General features: G+C 45.9%; 2 protein-coding genes and 1 pseudogene across 3 annotated transcripts; all 3 read left to right on the top strand.

The window, feature by feature from the left end:
- Window positions 1–802: 802 nt before the first annotated feature.
- Window positions 803–9,650, top strand: LOC148124595 (uncharacterized). 2 transcript variants are annotated; one of them, XM_087914170.1, is made up of 2 exons: window positions 803–891; window positions 8,902–9,650. In XM_087914170.1, the coding sequence occupies exon 2, from the start codon at window positions 8,924–8,926 to the stop codon at window positions 9,395–9,397; it is 474 nt and encodes a 157-aa protein (XP_087770296.1). In that variant the 5' UTR covers window positions 803–891; window positions 8,902–8,923; the 3' UTR covers window positions 9,398–9,650. The 2 variants fall into 2 exon arrangements, with proteins under 2 accessions (XP_087770296.1, XP_087770295.1); XM_087914169.1 differs by lacking the exon at window positions 803–891 and adding an exon at window positions 7,928–8,073.
- Window positions 9,651–14,503: 4,853 nt separating this feature from the next.
- Window positions 14,504–16,260, top strand: LOC148124594 (uncharacterized; annotated as a pseudogene).
- A 5,026-nt stretch (window positions 16,261–21,286) lies between these two features.
- Window positions 21,287–22,944, top strand: LOC148124593 (uncharacterized). Its single transcript, XM_087914161.1, has 2 exons — window positions 21,287–21,539; window positions 22,399–22,944. The coding sequence occupies exons 1-2, from the start codon at window positions 21,424–21,426 to the stop codon at window positions 22,928–22,930; spliced, it is 648 nt and encodes a 215-aa protein (XP_087770287.1). The 5' UTR covers window positions 21,287–21,423; the 3' UTR covers window positions 22,931–22,944.
- The last annotated feature ends 1,723 nt before the right edge of the window (window positions 22,945–24,667 follow it).

Below are 24,667 nucleotides of genomic sequence, written 5' to 3'. Positions count from 1 at the left end.
AATATTTGGTTTATCCCAAATATTTTGACCAACCCAACTTTACTAAACTTTCAAAGAAGTGCAAAAACATGGGTGTTCTGGAGCACATTTGGAGTGGTGTGAAGATCCAAGATATGGGTCGTGGGTCTGGTGTGAATTGCTTCTCCTTGTTTCTATTGCTTTTGTCTCTTTTTTTGTGCTGGTTTCTTCTGGGACTGGAGGAGCCTATAAGCCAGAGTCAGTAAATAAATGAACAAGGAATACTAGTAGATTATTTTAAAGTTATTATCAGTGATGGAAATCCATCAGTAGAGGTTCCTTCTCTGGGAGACTTCTGACTTTGTGGAACAAATGATGGCACGATGAATGCCAATTCTACTTGATCTTAAATATTGAGAAAAGAGTTGACCTTTTCTGTCATTTTCAATTGTTGCCTTCACCTTGTAAGAACATGAAGAGAGATGGTGACGCTAGGAATAGACCAGGTCCCTCAATAACAACAGTGAACAACAATTGTTCACTCACTCAATTGTTCACTTCACTCACTCATTCACTCATTCACTTCATTCATTCATTCATTCATTCATTCATTCATTCATTCATCCATTGTACTTTGAATGAATGAATGATATTCATGGAAACAAGAAAAGAAAAGATTAAAGGGACAACCACAATTTCTGTGGTTGATAAAATGCTAAGTCTTCAACTACTTATTTCTACTTATTAAAATAATTTGCACCAGAGGAAGGAAGCTATGCAGAAAACGCTTGTTAATGAAACCCTGTGGTAAAAAAGGGGGTGTCTCTAAATAAGTGGTGGGGACAGAAAAACAGTATAAAAAGAGCTTCTCCTGCTGAGAGTTTCCATCAGCGTCATCTCCTCCTCTTGACTGCTTCTCCAAGAGTCTCTCTGGTAAGTCCCTTGTATCTGAGATGCCTTTCTGAGTTGTTATGGCTCTTGGTTTCATGGAATGGGGTGGCATGGAAGACTGACAATATGTTGTACTCAGAATATGATGGATGAAAGGAAGGAAGGAAAGACCTTTAAGACATTTAAGAGCTCTGAGCATTCAGAAAACATGTTTGTCTCAGAATGAGAGACAAATGTTAGGGGAAACTTGCAGATTTGGAGAACTGTGGAAGAGCTATCTGATAGGGACCGTAGCCGTCTCTGCAGGTTTTTGAGAAAAGACGAAACAATTACTTCTTGATCCCAGGATTAACCAGTTGCAATGTCCCAGGCTCTCATATAGTCACAGTTTATGAGCTTTCTAGGTGACTTCCAAGAAGCAAAGCCAACAGAGAAACCTGGATTCTTTTAATGACCAAGCCAAAAGAGGTCATAAAAACAAGTGAAACTTGGCAATGGGATCAAAATTAGAGGGTTTGAAAACAAGCACACATTTATGACAGTCCCAAGTGTGATTTTGACTTGACTTCAGGAAGTTGTGGATGCTTCAACACTGGAGCTCATTAAAAAGAGATGGGACAGTCCTTTGTCTGAAATGATAGAGGGTCTCCTTCTTGAGCAGGGGGTTGGACTAGAAGACCTCCCAGGTCCCATCCAACTCTGTTGTTGTGTATGTTGAGGCTTCCTGTCCACGATACCAGGAAGAGTCTTCTGTTTCTTTCTTGGATGCTATTCGTGCTCTAGGTGTGAATCATAAAACCCATGGTTCTTCTTTTTCTTCTTCCAACAGCTCTTCCATTCAGCCATGGCTTTCTGTGGACCTTCTTGTGCTGTGCCATCTTGTGCCTCTGCCCCAGCTGTTGGCTTTGGATCAGCTGGTTCCAGAGGTCTCGGCTATGGAGGTCTCGGCTATGGAGGTCTCGGCTATGGTTTGGGCTACGGCTACGGAGCTGGGGCCTTGGCCGAATCCTCAGGAAGCCTGGGCACCCTGGCCGGAGTCATCCCCAAACCCATCAACCAGGTCCCAGCCTCCGAGGTGACCATCCAGCCCCCTGCAGTTGTGATCACCCTCCCTGGTGCCATCCTGTCCGCCAGCTGTGAGCCCGTCGCCGTCGGAGGCTACAACCCATGTGCCCCTGGAGGTATCGGAGGCTTGGGTGCTGGCTACCTCGGAGGCCGCCTGGGGCGTCTCGGTCGCCGTGGCAGCATCTGCAATCCTTGCAGCCTCCCCTGTTAAATAAACCAGGACTCTCCACGATCAAACTGGACTTTAGAAGATTGGCCAAAGCATGCCTGGATCGTACATTGGCCCACATCTAGCTTTCACAAGTCACTTTCACCTCTTTCCTAGCCATCTTCAGCAGCGACTAACATGCCTTCCTGTGAAATGAGCCCCCCTGCTAAACGAAGCAGGGAAGGTTTTCGAATTAAGTAATGGAGGACCTTGTCTCTTCCCTTTCTCAAACAGGAAATGTGGATGGCCCTGGAGTGCTTTGGCACACCTGCACGGTTTCTCTTAATGTTCTTTCTTTGCCCTTTAATAAAAGTCATTCTGCACTGCAAACTTGTGGTTCTCCTTGGTTGTCATGTGAAGGTGGGCGAAGTCTTCTCTGGGTGGAGGTTTTCTCCATGGAGCCTGGGCGAGTAAGGGTGGAGAGAGAAGGGTGGGCAAGGTTCCTCTGCTGAGGAATAAGCCGTGGTGGGTGAAAGAGATCGTTGGTTGGGTTTCCCCTTTGCATTCATCTCCATAAACTGGGCCAGGTCTCAGTCAAGGCTGCTAGAAAGTCTACCACAATTCCGCTTCTCCTTCCCCTCGATTCTGCCTTGCTGACAACACATCTGGAGAAGTTTGCATGATTCTGGGCACCACAGATAAGAATGATATTCAGTCTGGAAAAGGTTCAGGGCCAGTTGAAAAAGAAGACATGGGAGCTTCTTTGGTCTAGGTTGTCTTACTTGAGCAGGGATTGGACTAGAAGATCTTCAAGGTTTCTTCCAACTCTATTCAGCTTGATTGATTGTCTTGAGGACTGAACATCTCATGTTCCTTAGGCCTCTCATCATAAGATATTTTGATGAGAGGCCTAAGGAACATGAGATGTTCAGTACCAAGTCAGCAAACCTGTGGGAACCACCCTAGGTCCACTCTAGGATCAGGCTCATGTCCACAAAGGGAAGGTACAATCAAAATACACCCTCTTACGGGCTCCAAACCAGAGTAACAATTACAGGTTGCCAGATCTAAAATTTAATGGATCAAATAAAGTTATCCAAAGCATGGAGGCCAATGAGTTTGATTCCCTGAAGAGGCTTTGAACTCTCATGGAAGAATATATGGCTTCTCACCTCTGAAGATGCCCTATAAAGATGAAACGGCTAATGTCATACTTCCACTTTTTTTCAGAACAGACAAATCAAAGAAAGAGCTTGTGGAATTCCTTCTTACTGTAGACAATCATGATGACCAGAGAGTAAAAGGTTTCAGCAGGAATGAGGTCCTCTTGCTAGCTCTTCTCCTGGATTGCTCATCAAAGCTTGAGAACATAGAATTTAGGATAACACTTAGAGTAAATTATTTCCTCTACTGCAGCTTCTCTGGAGATATGCTATGGCCTTGACAAGGAGACCATGTTTCCTACATCCCTCATCTCAGCCAGGGGTGATCCCTAGGTCGAGTCTCTTCATGGAAAGGCTGTGCTAAGGAGCTGCACCCTGAGTTGGCTGAAGCCATCATGGGATGAAGGACCTGCTGCATTTCCGTGCTGTGCTAAATCAGTTAGAACAGCTGGATGAACAAGGATTGGAAGAAGAATGGAACATTCTGGAGTTCATGGAATCTTCAGGAATTCCCCAGAAGAATTGACTGATTGACTGACTAACCCAATAAATATTCAAATTTTTGATCCAAGTGGGGAAGAACCAGCAAGGATCACTGTTGGAGGAGAGGATCGGTGGCATTTCTGCATGATTTGGGTTCCGACCTTCTGCCAAAGTCCTTGTGTTTTCTGAGAGGTTCAACCAAACCATTAACAACTGAAGGTGAACCTAAACAGATACTCCTTTGTCTGAATGGGTTTGGGTTCTGGGCTGCCCAAAGGCAAACCTTGAAGACCTAAGAGTGCAAGAGAGGGAGAGAGAAGATGGTGAAATCTGCTAGTGGCCATTAAGTGGCCATTAATGGTGAATGAGATGCCATCATGGAGGAGATGCCTACTATGAGTCTTGAAAATTCATCATTAACTGCAGGGAGACATTAACTGTGGTGGCACCAAAGGGGCAGATCTCTAAGCTTCTCTTTGCAATCACCGTAGTGGTTGACCTTTGGGAGAAACCAAAGTGATTGGACTTAGAAGGACCTTGTTTTGGTTCATCTTAGTGTCCTTGGAAGCCCCGAAGGCAGGCTCTTCTCTTTTGAAGACAAGAGTCTCCCACTTTAATTTAATTCACAGTAACCCATGCTACCAAGGAGGGAGCGCAAAGGAGGACAGAGACGTGGGTTCAAATAAAGCACATTTTATTGGAAGACACAGAAGGGACATTAAGAGACACACAAGAGCTGGTGAAGGCTGGTTATATATAAGCAAAGGGAGAAGGATGTTGAGCTGTTTTAAAGCAAGGTTGGTGGGGGGAAACAAAACTAAGAGAAGTCCAACAGGGTCATAAGAGGTCTTCCACATCAATTTTATCCATCGAAAGGCAAACACAACCGGTTTGTCAAAAATCGATGCAGTCCAGAATGAGGTTCAGGTACGCTTTATCCAACCTTCTGAAATCCATTTTTGGTCATGGAGAGTCCGGTTGATTTAGCAGGGGAGGTTGCAGGGGAGAGCACAGAGGCTGCCACTGCGACCGAGACTCCCCAGGCGGCCTCCGTAGGTGCCACGATAACGTCCGAGACCTCCGAAACCTCCAATACCTCCGATACCTCCAGGGGAACATGGGTTGTAGCCTCCAACAGCAACGGGCTCACAGCTGGCGGACAGGATGGGACCAGGGATGGTGACCACAGAGGCAGGGGGCTGGATGGTCACCTCGGAGGGTGGGATCTGGTTGATGGCTTTGGGGATGACTCCGGCCAGGGTGCCCAGGCTTCCTGAGGATTCGGCCAAGGCTCCAGCTCCGTAGCCGTAGCCCAAACCAGGGAAAGAACCCAAAGCGTAACCCAGATCGTAGCCAAGACCTCCAGAGCCGAAACCCCTGGCACCAGCTGATCCAAAGCCAACAGCTGGGGCAGAGGCACAAGATGGCACAGCACAAGAGGGTCCACAGAAAGCCATGGCTGGATGGAAGAGCTGTTGGAAGAAGAAGAAGAACCATGGGTTTTGTGATTCACACCCAGAGCATGAATGGCATCAAAGAAAAAAAACCAGAAGACTCTTCCTGGTATGGTGGCCTTCAACATAGGACCACAATTGAGACTGTCATGAATGCACCTAGTTGCCAAGCACCCAAATATTGATCACAGGACTGCCAGGATGTTGCTATCATGGTCATAAGACTGAGGATTGGTCACAAGGCACTTCATTGGGAATACTGCAAGAATGTTTAGTCTGCCGTTAGGGGGAATTACATTAGTGGACAGTGACTTCCCATCTTGATGGAAAGCCCTAAGATGGATGCTCCACAGTTGTATAAATCTGGATGTTTTTGCTGGTATTTGAATGAAATATAAGTACAGCAGGTGTATCATTCTGAGATCAAGCATGTTTTCTGGATACTGCTTTAAGGTCAGAATGAAAATTTTTTCTAGGCTCTTCCTAAGAGGAGACAGAATTGTTTCAAATCCTTCCTTCCTTCCTTCCTTCCTTCCTTCCTTCCTTCCTTCCTTCCTTCCTTCCTTCCTTCCTTCCTTCCTTCCTTCCTTCCTTCCTTCTTTCTCTCTTGCCCCCTACAAATTTTCAGTGTGATTTAAACTGAATTTTCCTCCCTCCCTTCCTTCCTCCCTCCTTTCTCCTTCTCCTCCATCCTTATTCCCTCCTTCCTTTCCTTCTTTTTGCCCTCCTTCTCTTCCTACCTCCCTTACTTCTCTTTCTCTTCTGTCCCAATTCACTTCCTTCCTTCCTTCTCCATTCCTTTCCTTCCTTCTTCCCTCCCTCCTTTCCTTTCTTCTCTTTCTCTTCCATCCTTATTCTTTCCTTCCTTCTAATCTTCCTTCTCCATTCCTATCCCCTTCCTTCCTTTCCTTCCTCCCTTCCGTCCTTCCTTCAATCCCTCCTTTCATGCCTCCTTCCATCCGTCCATCCATCCTTCCTTCTAATCTTTCTCCCTTCTCTCTCTCCTCCCTCCTTCCTTCCTTCCTTCCTTCCTTCCTTCCTTCCTTCCTTCCTTCCTTCCTTCCTTCCTCCCTTCCCACCCCAATTCACAAAACAAAGAGCCATAACGACTCAGAAAGGCATCTCAGATACAAGGGGCTTACCAGAGAGACTCTTGGAGAAGCAGTCAAGAGGAGGAGATGAAGCTGATGGAAACTCTCAGCAGGAGAAGCTCTTTTATACTGTTTTTCTGTCCCCACCGCTAGCTTAGAAACACCCCTTTTTGCTCCAGAGTTTCATTCATGTTTGTGCAAAGTCTCATCAAACTGCCTCAAATTACTTTAATGATAGGAAATAAACATGAGTTTGAAGACTTAGCATTTTGTCAGTCCAACAAGATTCAATTGCCACTTTGATTTCTTTCTTTCTTTCTTTCTTTCTTTCTTTCTTTCTTTCTTTCTTTCTTTCTTTCTTTCTTTCTTTCTTTCTTTCTTTCTTTCTCTTTCTTTCTTTCTTTCTTTCTTTCTTTCTTTCTTTCTTTCTTTCTTTCTTTCTTTCTTTCTTTCTTTCTTTCTTTCTTCCTTCTCTCTTCTTTTTCTTTCCTTTCTTATAAATACACCTTATTTCTACCCTTGCTGAACACAAAGCAGCATTCACATATCCTGTTCATAATTTCAAATCTCAAGAGTTCATTCAATTATTCAGTTGCAAATGACATTATTTTCTCCTCATCCCTGTTACATCAGAAGCAGGGATTAAGCATCAGTAGATTCACTGATCTGGTCTACTAGGAATAACAACATTCAATAAAGATTTATTTGATTTTCAGTCAACATGTTCATTCAGAAGATAGAGGACAGATTTTGGAGAGAAAGGGAGAAGAAGAGAGTGTCAAAGAGAGGGAGAGGGAGAAGGAGAGAGAGAACACACAAACATAAGGTTTGGAAGCTTTCATAGGGGGCCTTCAAAGAAAGGCTGAATGATCACCTCTTAGAGTGATGTAGTAGAACCTGTGTACAACAAGTGTGGTAATATAGAGGCCCCTTGCAACTCTGTTGTTCTGGAAAAGAAAGTAGGATTTATGTACCTTGCTAACCCATCTTTACTAATTTATTTGAACAAACCATCATTATCAGAGCTTGAGAACTTGTATGCCAACAGCAGTATAGGTTCTTGACGTTGCTTCAAATGTCTCCAGATCAGACATGTTTTCATGGCTCTATGGAACCTTAACTAAAATTGGGTTGGTCAAAATATTTGGGTTAGGTAGTTCAGAAAGGGGAACCATCGTGGAGAAAGTTCCACTGTGAGGTTCTGGAACTGGTGATGAGACCTCCAGGATGCTGCTCCTTCCAATCATCACTGCAGAGGAGAGTCAACCTGGGGCATGTAGCTTCAGGATCAAAAGGAACTTGGGTGAACTGGTTCTGGCGAATACTCATTTTTCTATGTTCCCATGTGTTGGATAGGTTCAGCGATACCTGCAGAGTCATAAGTTCTTCACACCTTGAAGTCAAAGGAATCCTTGGGTCTCCGTGCCAATCCACAAAAATGTTGTCATTTTCGCAGAGTCACTGCTGACAACAACAATCTGGCTTTGATCTTGCCTTCATCCCCACCCCATGGATGTTGCTCAGATACACAGAAACATCTGACTTGCATACTACAAAGGAAGAACAGAAGAAGTAGTAGCTTATTTGTGGTGACATGATTATTGCAACTTACAGTGGCAATGTCACAGTTTCTGCTGAATGAAGTGCTTTTTGTTTTCTTTTGAATGCCAGAAATGCAAATTGTAGGAAGCCTAATGAAGTTTTATGAGCCCCAATTTCCTGAGGACGCAGAGGGAATGGTATAAAAACCCTCTCTGCACTCTGGAGTGCCATCAGCTTGTAGTTGACTCTCCTGTCTTCACTACTACTCTCCGGAGCAGGTAAGGCTATCTACTTAGAGAGAATCCCTCCTGGTTGCGAGCAGATGAGGTAGATCTTCAAGCCAGAATCTGAGATTCTGCAAGATTTGGACCTCAACAGGGGTTAGAATGCTTCTGAATGCATCTGCTTTCAGAACCAGCTTCCGGTGTTCTGTTTGAAGGAGCAGGAAGGGTTCATTTCGAGTTCCAGAGCTCAGGGTTTAGAGAGAAAGGGAGAATAAGGGAGCGTCAAAGGGAGGGAGGGAGAGGGGGAGAATGGGAGAGAGAGGAATGAAAGCAATCCAGTCTTTTTGAGATAGCTGAGGTAGATCTTCAAGTCAAAATCTGAGGCACTTCAAAATATGGACCTCATCATAGGCCTGAATTCTTGTTCAATGTTTCTGCTTTCAAGAAGTCATTTGGGGGGTTTGCTATTTGGCCAGGCTATAGAACCAGAGTGCCTCTGCTTTTTTCCAGAACCTTCTTTTCTTCTTCTTTTACTTCACACCATTAGCAGTTGAAGCCAGTTGGTCAAGAGCCATCACATTGGCTCTAAATCGGACTTCTGAAATAACTGGGGAGCTAAGAGAAAGGCACGTTTTTAAAGTCGGATTATAATGGGTTTCCAGCTCTGCCTTCCAAAATTCATGGCCTCTACTGGTGAGCCTCTTGACCATTTCAGGTCAAGGAAGCCTAGCTTGAGAAGACCAGTTAGAGGCTACCATTCACCCCAGTCCGAGCAAATCAAATCTTTCTAAAGTTATCATGTTGGTTGATAGAAGAAGCAGGAGATGTGTTGCTAAAAGGGAACAGATGCAATTCTCACAAACTCTCTATTTTGTGCAATAGATTCACCTCACAACTCAACACCATGGCTTTCTGTGGACCCTCTTGTGCTGTGCCATCTTGCGCCTCTGCCCCAGCTGTTGGCTTCGGATCAGCTGGTTCCAACGGTCTCGGTTGGGGTCTCGGCTCTCGAGGTCTTGGCTACGGTTTGGGCTACGGAGCTGGGGCCTTGGCTGAATCCTCAGGAAGCCTGGGCACCCTGGCTGGAGTCAACCCCTCCAGCATCAACCAGATCCCACCCTCCGAGGTGACCATCCAGCCCCCTGCAGTTGTGGTCACCATCCCTGGTCCCATCCTGTCTGCCAGCTGTGATCCCGTCGCCGTCGGAGGCTACAACCCAAGTGCCCCTGGAGGTATCGGAGGTATTGAAGGTATCGGAGGTATCGGAGGTTTCGGAGGTTTCGGAGGTCTCAGACGTTATCGTGGCACCTACGGAGGCCGCCTGGGACGTCTCGGTGGCTGTGGCATCATCTGCGATCCTTGCAGCCTCCCCTGTTAAATAAACCAGGACTCTCCACGATCAAACTGGACTTTAGAAGATTGGCCAAAGCATGCCTGGATCGTACATTGGCCCACATCTAGCTTTCACAAGTCACTTTCACCTCTTTCCTAGCCATCTTCACCAGCGACGACCATGCCTTCCTGTGAAATGAGCCCCCCTGCTAATTGAAGCAGGGAAGGTTTTCGAATTAAGTCATGGAGGACCTTGTCTCTTCCCTTTCTCAAACAGGAAATGTGGATGGCTCTGGAGTGCTTTGGCACAACTGCACGGTTTCTCTTAATGTTCTTTCTTTGCCCTTTAATAAAAGTCATTCTGCACTGCAAACTTGTGGTTCTCTTTGGTTGTCATGTGAAGGTGGGCGAAGTCTTCTCTGGGTGGAGGTTTTCTCCATGGAGCCTGGGCGAGTAAGGGTGGAGAGAGAAGGGTGGGCAAGGTTCCTCTGCTGAGAAATAAGCCGTGGTGGGTGAAAGAGATCATTGGTTGGGTTTCCCCTTTGCATTCATCCCCATAAACTGGGCCAGGTCTCAGTCAAGGCTGCTAGAAAGTCTATCACAATTCCGCTTCTCCTTCCTCTCGATTCTGCCTTGCTGACAACACATCTGGAGAAGTTTGCATGATTCTGGGCACCACAGATAAGAACGATATTCAGTCTGGAAAAGGTTCAGGGCCAGTTGAAAAAGAAGACATGGGAGCTTCTTTGGTCTAGGTTGTCTTACTTGAGCAGGGATTGGACTAGAAGATCTTCAAGGTTTCTTCCAACTCTATTCAGCTTGATTGATTGTCTTGAGGACTGAACATCTCATGTTCCTTAGGCCTCTCATCATAAGATATTTTGATGAGAGGCCTAAGGAACATGAGATGTTCAGTACCAATGCAGCAAACCTGTGGGAACCACCATAGGTCCACTCTAGGATCAGGCTCATGTCCACAAAGGGAAGGTACAATCAAAATACACCTCTTACGGGCTCCAAACCAGAGTAACAATTACAGGTTGCCAGATCTAAAATTTAATGGATCAAATAAAGTTATGCAAAGCATGGAGGCCAATGAGTTTGATTCCCTGAAGAGGCTTTGAACTCTCATGGAACAATATCTGGCTACTCACCTCTGAAGATGCCCTATAAAGATGAAACGGCTAACGCCATACTTCCTATGGTCACTTTTTTTCAGAACAGACAAATCAAAGTCCACAAGATAGAAAGAGCTTGTGGAATTCCTTCTTACTGTAGACAATCATGATGACCAGAGAGTAAAAGGTTTCAGCAGGAATGAGGTCCTCTTGCTAGCTCTTCTCCCGGATTTCTCATCAAAGCTTGAGAACATAGAATTTAGGATAACACTTAGAGTAAATTCTTTCCTCTACTGCAGCTTCTCTGGAGATATGCTATGGCCTTGGCAAGGAGACCATGTTTCCTACATCCCTCATCTCAGCCAGGGGTGATCCCTAGGTCGAGTCTCTTCATGGAAAGGCTGTGCTAAGGAGCTGCACCCTGAGTTGGCTGAAGCCATCATGGGATGAAGGACCTGCTGCATTTCCGTGCTGTGCTAAATCTGTTAGAACAGCTGGATGAACAAGGATTGGAAGAAGAAGGGAACATTCTGGAGTTCATGGAATCTTCAGGAATTCCCCAGAAGAATTGACTGATTGACTGACTAACCCAATAAATATTCAAATTTTTGATCCAAGTGGGGAAGAACCAGCAAGGATCACTGTTGGAGGAGAGGATCGGTGGCATTTCTGCTTGATTTGGGTTCCGACCTTCTGCCAAAGTCCTTGTGTTTTCTGAGAGGTTCAACCAAACCATTAACAACTGAAGGTGAACCTCAACAGATACTCCTTTGTCTGAATGGGTTCGGGTTCTGGGCTGCCCAAAGGCAAACCTTGAAGACCTAAGAGTGCAAGAGAGGGAGAGAGAAGATGGTGAAATCTGCTGGTGGCCATTAAGTGGCCATTAATGGTGAATGAGATGCCATCATGGAGGAGATGCCTACTATGAGTCTTGAAAATTCATCATTAGCTGCAGGGAGACCATCCGTCCAATGTACTGTAGTGAACTGTGGTGGCACGAAAGGGGCAGATCTCTAAGCTTCTCTTTGCAATCACCGTAGTGGTTGACCTTTGGGAGAAACCAACGGTTGGACTTAGAAGGACCTTGATTTGGTTCATCTTAGTGTCCTTGGAAGCCCCGAAGGCAGGCTCTTCTCTTTTGAAGACAAGAGTCTCCCACTTTAATTTAATTCACAGTAACCCATGCTACCAAGGATAGAACGCAAAGGAGGACAGAGACGTGGGTTCAAATAAAGCACATTTTATTGGAAGACACAGAAGGGACATTAAGAGACACACAAGAGCTGGTGAAGGCTGGTTTTATATATAAGCAAAGGGAGAAGGATGTTGAGCTGTTTTAAAGCAAGGTTGGCGGGGGGAAACGAAGACTAAGAGAAGTCCAACAGGGTCATAAGAGGTCTTCCACATCAATTTTATCCATCGAAAGGCAAACGCAACCGGTTTGTCAAAAATCGATGCAGTCCAGAACGAGGCTCAGGTACGCTTTATCCAACCTTCTGAAATCCGTTTTTGGTCATGGAGAGTCCGGTTGATTTAGCAGGGGAGGTTGCAGGGGAGAGCGCAGATGCCGCCACTGCGACTGAGACGCCCCAGGCGGCCTCCGAGGTAGCCAGCACCCAAGCCTCCGATACCTCCAGGGGCACATGGGTTGTAGCCTCCAACAGCAACGGGCTCACAACTGGCGGAGAGGATGGGACCAGGGATGGTGACCACAGCTGCAGGGGGCTGGATGGTCACCTCGGAGGGTGGGATCTGGTTGATGGCTTTGGGGATGACTCCGGCCAGGGTGCCCAGGCTTCCTGAGGATTCTGCCAAGGCCCCAGCTCCGTAGCCGTAGCCCAAACCACGGCCATAACCGAAACGGTAACCCAGATCGTCGCCAAGACCTCCAGAGCTGAAACCCCTGGCACCAGCTGATCCGAAGCCAACAGCTGGGGCAGAGGCACAAGATGGTACAGCACAAGAGGGTCCACAGAAAGCCATGGCTGGATGGAAGAGCTGTTGGAAGAAGAAGAAGAAGAACCATGGGTTTTGTGATTCACACCCAGAGCATGAATGGCATCGAAGAAAAAAAAACAGAAGACTCTTCCTGGTATGGTGGCCTTCAACGTAGGACCACAATTGAGACTGTCATGAATGCACCTAGTTGCCAAGCACTCAAATATTGATCACAGGACTGCCAGGATGTTGCTATCATGGTCATAAGACTGAGGATTGGTCACAAGGCACTTCATTGGGAATACTGCAAGAATGTTTAGTCTGCCGTTAGGGGGAATTACATTAGTGGACAGTGACTTCCCATCTTGATGGAAAGCCCTAAGATGGCTGCTCCACAGTTGTATAAATCTGTACGTTCCCCTTCCTTCCTTTCCTTCCTTCCTTCTATCCTTCCTTCTATCCTTCCTTTCATTCTTCCTTCCATCTGTCCATCCATCCTTCCTTCTAATCTTTCTCCCTTCTCTCTCTCTTCCCTCCCTCCCTCCCTCCCTCCCTCCCTCCCTTCCCAGCCCAATTCACAAAACAAAGAGCCATAACGACTCAGAAAGGCATCTCAGATACAAGGGGCTTACCGGAGAGACTCTTGGAGAAGCAGTCAAGAGGAGGAGATGAAGCTGATGGAAACTCTCAGCAGGAGAAGCTCTTTTTATACTGTTTTTCTGTCCCCACCGCTAGCTTAGAAATGCCCCTTTTTGCTCCAGGGTTTCATTCATGTTTGTGCAAAGTCTCATCAAACTGCCTCAAATTACTTTAATGATAGGAAATAAACATGAGTTTGAAGACTTAGCATTTTGTCAGTCCAACAAGATCCAATTGCCACTTTGATCTTTCTTTCTTTCTTTCTTTCTTTCTTTCTTTCTTTCTTTCTTTCTTTCTTTCTTTCTTTCTTTCTTTCTTTCTTTCTTTCTTTCTTTCTTCTCTCTTCTTTTTCTTTCCTTTCTTATAAATACACTTTATTTCTAGCCTTGCTAAACACAAAGCAGCATTCACATATCCTGTTCATAATTTCAAATCTCAAGAGTTCATTCAATTATTCAGTTGCAACTGACATTATTTTCTCCTCATCCCTGTTACATCAGAAGCAGGGATTAAGCATCAGTAGATTCACTGATCTGGTCTACTAGGAATAACAACATTCAATAAAGATTTATTTGATTTTCAGTCAACATGTTCATTCAGAAGATAGAGGACAGATTTTGGAGAGAAAGGGAGAAGAAGAGAGTGTCAAAGAGAGGGAGAGGGAGAGAGAGAGAGAGAAAGAGAGAGAGAGAGAGAGAGAGAACACACAAACATAAGGTTTGGAAGCTTTCATAGGGGGCCTTCAAAGAAAGGCTGAATGATCACCTCTTAGAGTGATGTAGTAGAACCTGTGTACAACAAGTGTGGGAATATAGAGGCCCCTTCAACTCTGTTGTTCTGGAAAAGAAAGTAGGATTTATGTACCCTGCTAACCCATCTTAACTAATTTATTTGAACAAACCATCATTATCAGAGCTTGAGAACTTGTATGCCAACAGCAGTATAGGTTCTTGATGTTGCTTCAAATGTCTCCAGATCAGACATGTTTTCATGGCTCTATAGAACCTTAACTAAAATTGGGTTGGTCAAAATATTTGGGTTAGGTAGTTTAGAAAGGGGAACCATCGTGGAGAAAGTTCCACTTTGAGGTTCTGGAACTGGTGATGAGACCTCCAGGATGCTGCTCCTTCCAATCATCACTGCAGAGGAGAGTCAACCTGGAGCAAGTAGCTTCAGGATCAAAAGGAACTTGGGTGAACTGGTTCTGGGGAATACTCTTTTTTCTATGTTCCCATTTGTTGGATAGGTTTAGCGATACGTGCAGAGTCATAAGCTCTCTACACCTTGAAGTCAAAGGAATCCTTGGGTCTCCATGCCAATCCACAAAAATGTTGTCATTTTCGCAGAGTCACTGCTGACAACAACAATCTGGCTTTGATCTTGCCTTCATCCCCACCCCATGGGTGTTGCTCAGATAAACAGAAACATTTGACTTGCATACTACAAAGGAAGAACAGAAGAAGTAGTAGCTTATTTGTGGTGACATGATTATTGCAACTTACAGTGGCAATGTCACAGTTTCTGCTGAATGAAGTGCTTTTTGTTTTCTTTTGAATGCCAGAAATGCAAATTGTAGGAAGCCTAATGAAGTTTTATGAGCCCCAATTTCCTGAGGACACAGAGGGAATGGTATAAAAACCCTCTCTGCACTCTGGAGTGCCATCAGCTTGTAGTTGACTCTCCTGTCTCCACTACTACTCTCCGAAGCAGGTAAGGCTATCTACTTAGAGAGAATCCCTCCTGGTTGCGAGCAGATGAGGTAGATCTTCCAGCCAGAATCTGAGATTCTGCAAGATTTGGACCTCAACAGGGGTTAGAATGCTTCTGAATGCATCTGCTTTCGGAACCAGCTTCCGGTGTTCTGTTTGAAGGAGTAGGAAGAGTTCACTTCGAGTTCCAGAGCTCAGGGTTTAGAGAGAAAGGGAGAATAAGGGAGCGTCAAAGGGAGGGAGGGAGAGGGGGAGAATGGGAGAGAGAGGAATGAAAGCAATCCAGTCTTTTTGAGGTAGCTGAGGTAAATCTTCAAGTCAAAATCTGAGGCACTTCAAAATATGGACCTCATCATAGGCCAGAATTCTTGTTCAATGTTTCTGCTTTCAAGAAGTCATTTGGGGGGGTTTGCTATTTGGCCAGGCTATAGAACCAGAGTGCCTCTGCTTTTTTCCAGAACCTTCTTTTCTTCTTCTTTTACTTCACACCATTAGCAGTTGAAGCCAGTTGGTCAAGAGCCATCACATTGGCTCTAAATCGGACTTCTGAAATAACTGGGGAGCTAAGAGAAAGGCACGTTTTTAAAGTCAGATTATTTCTTCAACTATTTTTCTCCCCTCTAAGAAAGGGAAGGAATGGGTTTCCAGCTCTGCCTTCCAAAATTCATGGCCTCTACTGGTGAGCCTCTTGACCATTTCAGGTCAAGGAAGCCTAGCTTGAGAAGACCAGTTAGAGGCTACCATTCACCCCAGTCCGAGCAAATCAAATCCCATTAAAGTTATTGTGTTGGTTGATAGAAGAAGCAGGGGATGTGTTGGTAAAAGGGAACGGATGCAATTCTCACAAACTCTATTTTGTGCAATAGATTCACCTCACAACTCAACACCATGGCTTTCTGTGGACCCTCTTGTGCTGTGCCATCTTGCGCTCCACCCCAGCTGTTGGTTTCGGATCATCTGGTTCCAAAGGTCTCGGTTGGGGTCTCGGCTCTGGAGGTCTTGGCTACGGTTTGGGCTACGGAGCTGGGGCCTTGGCTGAATCCTCAGGAAGCCTGGGCACCCTGGCCGGAGTCAACCCCTCCTGCATCAACCAGATCCCACCCTCCGAGGTGACCATCCAGCCCCCTGCCTGTGTGGTCACCATCCCTGGTCCCATCCTGTCCGCCAGCTGTGATCCCGTTGCCGTCGGAGGCTACAACCCAAGTGCCCTGGAGGTATCGGAGGTATCGGAGGTTTCGGAGGTTTCGGAGGTCTCGGAGGTTTCGGAGGTTTCGGAGGTCTCGGAGGTCTCGGAGGTTTCGGAGGTCTCAGACGTTATCGTGGCACCTACGGAGGCCGCCTGGGACGTCTCGGTGGCTGTGGCATCATCTGCGATCCTTGCAGCCTCCCCTGTTAAATAAACCAGGACTCTCCACGATCAAACTGGACTTTAGAAGATTGGCCAAGGCATGCCTGGATCATACATTGGCCCACATCTAGCTTTCACAAGTCACTTTCACCTCTTTCCTAGCCATCTTCACCAGCGACGACCATGCCTTCCTGTGAATGAGCCCCCTGCTAATTGAAGCAGGAAGGTTTTGAATTAAGTCATGGAGGACCTTGTCTCTTCCCTTTCTCAAACAGGAAATGTGGATGGTTTTGGAGTGCTTTGGCACACCTGCACGGTTTCTCTTAATGTTCTTTCTTTGCCCTTTAATAAAAGTCATTCTGCACTGCAAACTTGTGGTTCTCTTTGGTTGTCATGTGAAGGTGGGCGAAGTCATCTCTGGGTGGAGGTTTTCTCCATGGAGCCTGGGCGAGTAAGGGTGAGAGAGAAGGGTGGGCAAGGTTCCTCTGCTGAGGAATTAGCCATGACGGGTGAAAGAGATCGTTGGTTGGGTTTCCCTTTGCATTCATCCCCATAAACTGGGCCAGGTCTCAGTCAAGGCTGCTAGAAAGTCTATCACAATTCCGCTTCTCCTTCCCCTCGATTCTGCCTTGCTGACAACACATCTGGAGAAGTTTGCATGATTCTGGGCACCACAGATAAGAACGATATTCAGTCTGGAAAAGGTTCAGGGCCAGTTGAAAAGAAGACATGGGAGCTTCTTTGGTCTAGGTTGTCTTACTTGAGCAGGGATTGGACTAGAAGATCTTCAAGGTTTCTTCCAACTCTATTCAGCTTGATTGATTGTCTTGAGGACTGAACATCTCATGTTCCTTAGGCCTCTCATCATAAGATATTTTGATGAGAGGCCTAAGGAACATGAGATGTTCAGTACCAATGCAGCAAACCTGTGGGAACCACCATAGGTCCACTCTAGGATCAGGCTCATGTCCACAAAGGGAAGGTACAATCAAAATACACCCTCTTACGGGCTCCAAACCAGAGTAACAATTACAGGTTGCCAGATCTAAAATTTAATGGATCAAATAAAGTTATGCAAAGCATGGAGGCCAATGAGTTTGATTCCCTGAAGAGGCTTTGAACTCTCATGGAACAATATCTGGCTACTCACCTCTGAAGATGCCCTATAAAGATGAAACGGCTAACGCCATACTTCCTATGGTCACTTTTTTTCAGAACAGACAAATCAAAGTCCACAAGATAGAAAGAGCTTGTGGAATTCCTTCTTACTGTAGACAATCATGATGACCAGAGAGTAAAAGGTTTCAGCAGGAATGAGGTCCTCTTGCTAGCTCTTCTCCCGGATTTCTCATCAAAGCTTGAGAACATAGAATTTAGGATAACACTTAGAGTAAATTCTTTCCTCTACTGCAGCTTCTCTGGAGATATGCTATGGCCTTGGCAAGGAGACCATGTTTCCTACATCCCTCATCTCAGCCAGGGGTGATCCCTAGGTCGAGTCTCTTCATGGAAAGGCTGTGCTAAGGAGCTGCACCCTGAGTTGGCTGAAGCCATCATGGGATGGAAGGACCTGCTGCATTTCCGTGCTGTGCTAAATCTGTTAGAACAGCTGGATGAACAAGGATTGGAAGAAGAATGGAAAATTCTGGAGTTCATGGAATCTTCAGGAATTCCCCAGAAGAATTGACTGATTGACTGACTAACCCAATAAATATTCAAATTTTTGATCCAAGTGGGGAAGAACCAGCAAGGATCACTGTTGGAGGAGAGGATCGGTGGCATTTCTGCATGATTTGGGTTCCGACCTTCTGCCAAAGTCCTTGTGTTTTCTGAGAGGTTCAACCAAACCATTAACAACTGAAGGTGAACCTCAACAGATACTCCTTTGTCTGAATGGGTTCAGGTTCTGGGCTGCCCAAAGGCAAACCTTGAAGACCTAAGAGTGCAAGAGAGGGAGAGAGAAGATGGTGAAATCTGCTGGTGGCCATTAAGTGGCCATTAATGGTGAATGAGATGCCATCATGGAGGAGATGCCTACTATGAGTCTTGAAAATTCATCATTAACTGCAGGAGACCATCCGTCCAATGTACTGTAGTGAACTGTGGTGGCACGAAAGGGGCAGATCTCTAAGCTTCTCTTTGCAATCACCGTAGTGGTTGACCTTTGGGAGAAACCAACGGTTGGACTTAGAAGGACCTCGATTTGGTTTATCTTAGTGTCCTTGGAAGCCCCGAAGGCAGGCTCTTCTCTTTTGAAGACAAGAGTCTCCCACTTTAATTTAATTCACAGTAACCCATGCTACCAAGGATAGAGCGCAAAGGAGGACAGAGACGTGGGTTCAAATAAAGCACATTTTATTGGAAGACACAGAAGGGACATTAAGAGAGACACAAGAGCTGGTGAAGGCTGGTTTTATATATAGGCAAAGGGAGAAGGATGTTGAGCTGTTTTAAAGCAAGGTTGGCAGGGGAAACGAAGACTAAGAGAAGCCCAACAGGGTCATAAGAGGTCTTCCACATCAATTTTATCCATCGAAAGGCAAACGCAACCGGTTTGTCAAAAATCGATGCAGTCCAGAATGAGGCTCAGGTACGCTTTATCCAACCTTCTGAAATCCGTTTTTGGTCATGGAGAGTCCAGTTGATTTAGCAGGGGAGGTTGCAGGGGAGAGCGCAGATGCCGCCACTGCGACTGAGACGCCCCAGGCGGCCTCCTAGGTAGCCAGCACCCAAGTCTCCGATATCTCCGGGGCACATGGGTTGTAGCCTCCGGCGGCAACGGGCTCACAGCTGGCGGACAGGATGGGACCAGGGATGGTGACCACAGCTGCAGGGGGCTGGATGGTCACCTCAGAGGGTGGGATCTGGTTGATGGCTTTGGGGATGACTCCGGCCAGGGTGCCCAGGCTTCCTGAGGATTCGGCCAAGGCCCCAGCTCCAAGCCAAAGCTCAAACCATGGCGATAACCGAAACGGTAACCCAGATTGTTGCCAAGACCTCCAGAGCCGAAACCCTGGCACCAGCTGATCCAAAGCCAACAGCTGGGGCAGAGGCAACAGATGGCACAGCACAAGAGGGTCCACAGAAAGCCATGGCTGGATGGAAGAGCTGTTGGAAGAAGAAGAAGAACCATGGGTTTTGTGATTCACACCCAGAGCATGAATGGCATCAAAGAAAAAAAACAGAAGACTCTTCCTGGTATGGTGGTCTTCAACGTAGGACCACAATTGAGACTGTCATGAATGCACCTAGTTGCCAAGCCCCCAAATATTGATCACAGGACTGCCAGGATGTTGCTATCACGGTCATAAGACTGAGGATTGGTCACAAGGCACTTCATTGGGAATACTGCAAGAACGTTTAGTCTGCCGTTAGGGGGAATCGCATTAGTGGACAGTGACTTCCCATCTTGATGGAAAGCCCTAAGATGGCTGCTCCACAGTTGTATAAATCTGCACGTTCCCCTTTCTTCCTTTCCTTCCTTCCTTCTATCCTTCCTTCTATCCTTCCTTTCATTCTTCCTTCCATCTGTCCATCCATCCTTCCTTCTAATCTTTCTCCCTTCTCTCTCTCTTCCCTCCCTCCCTCCCTCCCTCCCTCCCTCCCTTCCCAGCCCAATTCACAAAACAAAGAGCCATAACAACTCAGAAAGGCATCTCAGATACAAGGGGCTTACCAGAGAGACTCTTGGAGAAGCAGTCAAGAGGAGGAGATGAAGCTGATGGAAACTCTCAGCAGGAGAAGCTCTTTTATACTGTTTTTCTGTCCCCACCGCTAGCTTAGAAACGCCCCTTTTTGCTCCAGAGTTTCATTCGTGTTTGTGCAAAGTCTCATCAAACTGCCTCAAATTACTTTAATGATAGGAAATAAACATGAGTTTGAAGACTTAGCATTTTGTCAGTCCAACAAGATTCAATTGCCACTTTGATTTCTTTCTTTCTTTCTTTCTTTCTTTCTTTCTTTCTTTCTTTCTTTCTTTCTTTCTTTCTTTCTTCCTTCCTTCCTTCCTTCCTTCCTTCCTTCCTTCCTTCCTTCCTTTCTTCCTTCCTTCCTTCCTTTCTTCCTTCCTTCCTTCCTTCCTTCTGCCTTTTTTCCTTTCCTTTCCTATAAATACACTTTATTTCTACCCTTGCGGAACACAAAGCAGCATTCACATATCCTGTTCATAATTTCAAATCTCAAAAGTTCATTCAATTATTCAGTTGCAACTGACAATATTTTCTCCTCATCCCTGTTACATCAGAAGCAGGGATTAAGCATCAGTAGATTCACTGATCTGGTCTACTAGAAATAATAACATTCAATAAAGATTTATTTGATTTTCAGTCAACATGTTCATTCAGAAGATAGAGGACAGATTTTGGAGAGAAAGGGAGAAGAAGAGAGTGTCAAAGAGAGGGAGAGGGGAGAGAGAGAGAGAGAGAGAGAACACACAAACATAAGGTTTGGAAGCTTTCATAGGGGGCCTTCAAAGAAAGGCTGAATGATCACCTCTTAGAGTGATGTAGTAGAACCTGTGTACAACAAGTGTGGGAATATAGAGGCCCCTTCCAACACTGTTGTTCTGGAAAAAGAAAGTAGGATTTATGTACCTTGCTAACCCATCTTAACTAATTCATTTGAACAAACCATCATTATCAGAGCTTGAGAACTTGTATGCCAACAGCAGTATAGGTTCTTGACGTTGCTTCAAATGTCTCCAGATCAGACATGTTTTCATGGCTCTATAGAACCTTAACTAAAATTGGGTTGGTCAAAATATTTGGGTCAGGTAGTTCAGAAAGGGAACCATCATGGAGAAAGTTCCACTGTGAGGTTCTGGAACTGGTGATGAGACCTCCAGGATGCTGCTCCTTCCAATCATCACTGCAGAGGAGAGTCAACCTGGAGCAAGTAGCTTCAGGATCAAAAGGAACTTGGGTGAACTGGTTCTGGGGAATACTCATTTTCTATGTTCCCATGTGTTGGATAGGTTCAGGGATACCTGCAGAGTCATAAGTTCTCCACACCTTGAAGTCAAAGGAATCCTTGGGTCTCCGTGTCGATCCACAAAAATGTTGTCATTTTCGCAGAGTCACTGCTGACAACAACAATCTGGCTTTGATCTTGCCTTCATCCCCACCCCATGGGTGTTGCTCAGATAAACAGAAACATTTGACTTGCATACTACAAAGGAAGAACAGAAGAAGTAGTAGCTTATTTGTGGTGACATGATTATTGCAACTTACAGTGGCAATGTCACAGTTTCTGCTGAATGAAGTGCTTTTTGTTTTCTTTTGAATGCCAGAAATGCAAATTGTAGGAAGCCTAATGAAGTTTTATGAGCCCCAATTTCCTGAGGACACAGAGGGAATGGTATAAAAACCCTCTCTGCACTCTGGAGTGCCATCAGCTTGTAGTTGACTCTCCTGTCTCCACTACTACTCTCCGAAGCAGGTAAGGCTATCTACTTAGAGAGAATCCCTCCTGGTTGCGAGCAGATGAGGTAGATCTTCCAGCCAGAATCTGAGATTCTGCAAGATTTGGACCTCAACAGGGGTTAGAATGCTTCTGAATGCATCTGCTTTCGGAACCAGCTTCCGGTGTTCTGTTTGAAGGAGTAGGAAGGGTTCACTTCGAGTTCCAGAGCTCAGGGTTTAGAGAGAAAGGGAGAATAAGGGAGCGTCAAAGGGAGGGAGGGAGAGGGGAGAATGGGAGAGAGAGGAATGAAAGCAATCCAGTCTTTTGAGGTAGCTGAGGTAAATCTTCAAGTCAAAATCTGAGGCACTTCAAAATATGGACCTCATCATAGGCCAGAATTCTTGTTCAATGTTTCTGCTTTCAAGAAGTCATTTGGGGGTTTGCTATTTGGCCAGGCTATAGAACCAGAGTGCCTCTGCTTTTTCCAGAACCTTCTTTTCTTCTTCTTTTACTTCACACCATTAGCAGTTGAAGCCAGTTGGTCAAGAGCCATCACATTGGCTCTAAATCGGACTTCTGAAATAACTGGGAGCTAAGAGAAAGGCACGTTTTTAAAGTCAGATTATTTCTTCAACTATTTTTCTCCCCTCTAAGAAAGGGAAGGAATGGGTTTCCAGCTCTGCCTTCCAAAATTCATGGCCTCTACTGGTGAGCCTCTTGACCATTTCAGGTCAAGGAAGCCTAGCTTGAGAAGACCAGTTAGAGGCTACCATTCACCCCAGTCCGAGCAAATCAAATCCCATTAAAGTTATTGTGTTGGTTGATAGAAGAAGCAGGGGATGTGTTGGTAAAAGGGAACGGATGCAATTCTCACAAACTCTATTTTGTGCAATAGATTCACCTCACAACTCAACACCATGGCTTTCTGTGGACCCTCTTGTGCTGTGCCATCTTGCGCCTCCACCCCAGCTGTTGGTTTCGGATCATCTGGTTCCAAAGGTCTCGGTTGGGGTCTCGGCTCTGGAGGTCTTGGCTACGGTTTGGGCTACGGAGCTGGGGCCTTGGCTGAATCCTCAGGAAGCCTGGGCACCCTGGCCGGAGTCAACCCCTCCTGCATCAACCAGATCCCACCCTCCGAGGTGACCATCCAGCCCCCTGCCTGTGTGGTCACCATCCCTGGTCCCATCCTGTCCGCCAGCTGTGATCCCGTTGCCGTCGGAGGCTACAACCCAAGTGCCCCTGGAGGTATCGGAGGTATCGGAGGTTTCGGAGGTTTCGGAGGTCTCGGAGGTTTCGGAGGTTTCGGAGGTCTCGGAGGTCTCGGAGGTTTCGGAGGTCTCAGACGTTATCGTGGCACCTACGGAGGCCGCCTGGGACGTCTCGGTGGCTGTGGCATCATCTGCGATCCTTGCAGCCTCCCCTGTTAAATAAACCAGGACTCTCCACGATCAAACTGGACTTTAGAAGATTGGCCAAGGCATGCCTGGATCATACATTGGCCCACATCTAGCTTTCACAAGTCACTTTCACCTCTTTCCTAGCCATCTTCACCAGCGACGACCATGCCTTCCTGTGAAATGAGCCCCCCTGCTAATTGAAGCAGGGAAGGTTTTCGAATTAAGTCATGGAGGACCTTGTCTCTTCCCTTTCTCAAACAGGAAATGTGGATGGTTTTGGAGTGCTTTGGCACACCTGCACGGTTTCTCTTAATGTTCTTTCTTTGCCCTTTAATAAAAGTCATTCTGCACTGCAAACTTGTGGTTCTCTTTGGTTGTCATGTGAAGGTGGGCGAAGTCATCTCTGGGTGGAGGTTTTCTCCATGGAGCCTGGGCGAGTAAGGGTGGAGAGAGAAGGGTGGGCAAGGTTCCTCTGCTGAGGAATTAGCCATGACGGGTGAAAGAGATCGTTGGTTGGGTTTCCCCTTTGCATTCATCCCCATAAACTGGGCCAGGTCTCAGTCAAGGCTGCTAGAAAGTCTATCACAATTCCGCTTCTCCTTCCCCTCGATTCTGCCTTGCTGACAACACATCTGGAGAAGTTTGCATGATTCTGGGCACCACAGATAAGAACGATATTCAGTCTGGAAAAGGTTCAGGGCCAGTTGAAAAAGAAGACATGGGAGCTTCTTTGGTCTAGGTTGTCTTACTTGAGCAGGGATTGGACTAGAAGATCTTCAAGGTTTCTTCCAACTCTATTCAGCTTGATTGATTGTCTTGAGGACTGAACATCTCATGTTCCTTAGGCCTCTCATCATAAGATATTTTGATGAGAGGCCTAAGGAACATGAGATGTTCAGTACCAATGCAGCAAACCTGTGGGAACCACCATAGGTCCACTCTAGGATCAGGCTCATGTCCACAAAGGAAGGTACAATCAAAATACACCCTCTTACGGGCTCCAAACCAGAGTAACAATTACAGGTTGCCAGATCTAAAATTTAATGGATCAAATAAAGTTATGCAAAGCATGGAGGCCAATGAGTTTGATTCCCTGAAGAGGCTTTGAACTCTCATGGAACAATATCTGGCTACTCACCTCTGAAGATGCCCTATAAAGATGAAACGGCTAACGCCATACTTCCTATGGTCACTTTTTTTCAGAACAGACAAATCAAAGTCCACAAGATAGAAAGAGCTTGTGGAATTCCTTCTTACTGTAGACAATCATGATGACCAGAGAGTAAAAGGTTTCAGCAGGAATGAGGTCCTCTTGCTAGCTCTTCTCCCGGATTTCTCATCAAAGCTTGAGAACATAGAATTTAGGATAACACTTAGAGTAAATTCTTTCCTCTACTGCAGCTTCTCTGGAGATATGCTATGGCCTTGGCAAGGAGACCATGTTTCCTACATCCCTCATCTCAGCCAGGGGTGATCCCTAGGTCGAGTCTCTTCATGGAAAGGCTGTGCTAAGGAGCTGCACCCTGAGTTGGCTGAAGCCATCATGGGATGAAGGACCTGCTGCATTTCCGTGCTGTGCTAAATCTGTTAGAACAGCTGGATGAACAAGGATTGGAAGAAGAATGGAAAATTCTGGAGTTCATGGAATCTTCAGGAATTCCCAGAAGAATTGACTGATTGACTGACTAACCCAATAAATATTCAAATTTTTGATCCAAGTGGGGAAGAACCAGCAAGGATCACTGTTGGAGGAGAGGATCGGTGGCA

The sequence above is a fragment of the Pseudonaja textilis genome, chromosome 16 (genome assembly GCF_049901715.1).
Source record: "Pseudonaja textilis isolate UNSWEBS1 chromosome 16, rPseTex1.2, whole genome shotgun sequence".
Classification (NCBI taxonomy): Eukaryota; Metazoa; Chordata; class Lepidosauria; order Squamata; family Elapidae; genus Pseudonaja; species Pseudonaja textilis.
This window is presented reverse-complemented; position numbering and strand designations above follow the sequence as displayed.

What these genes read in the sequence shown, in the direction of transcription:
- LOC148124593 (XM_087914161.1), top strand. Translation starts at nt 21,424, where the DNA reads ATGAGCCCCAATTTCCTGAGGACACAGAGGGAATGGTATAAAAACCCT. An exon ending in ACTACTACTCTCCGAAGCAG is followed by an intron (nt 21,540 to 22,398) that starts GTAAGGCTATCT and finishes TTTGTGCAATAG; the next exon opens with ATTCACCTCACAACTCAACA.
- LOC148124595 (XM_087914169.1), top strand. Translation starts at nt 7,958, where the DNA reads ATGAGCCCCAATTTCCTGAGGACGCAGAGGGAATGGTATAAAAACCCT. An exon ending in ACTACTACTCTCCGGAGCAG is followed by an intron (nt 8,074 to 8,901) that starts GTAAGGCTATCT and finishes TTTGTGCAATAG; the next exon opens with ATTCACCTCACAACTCAACA.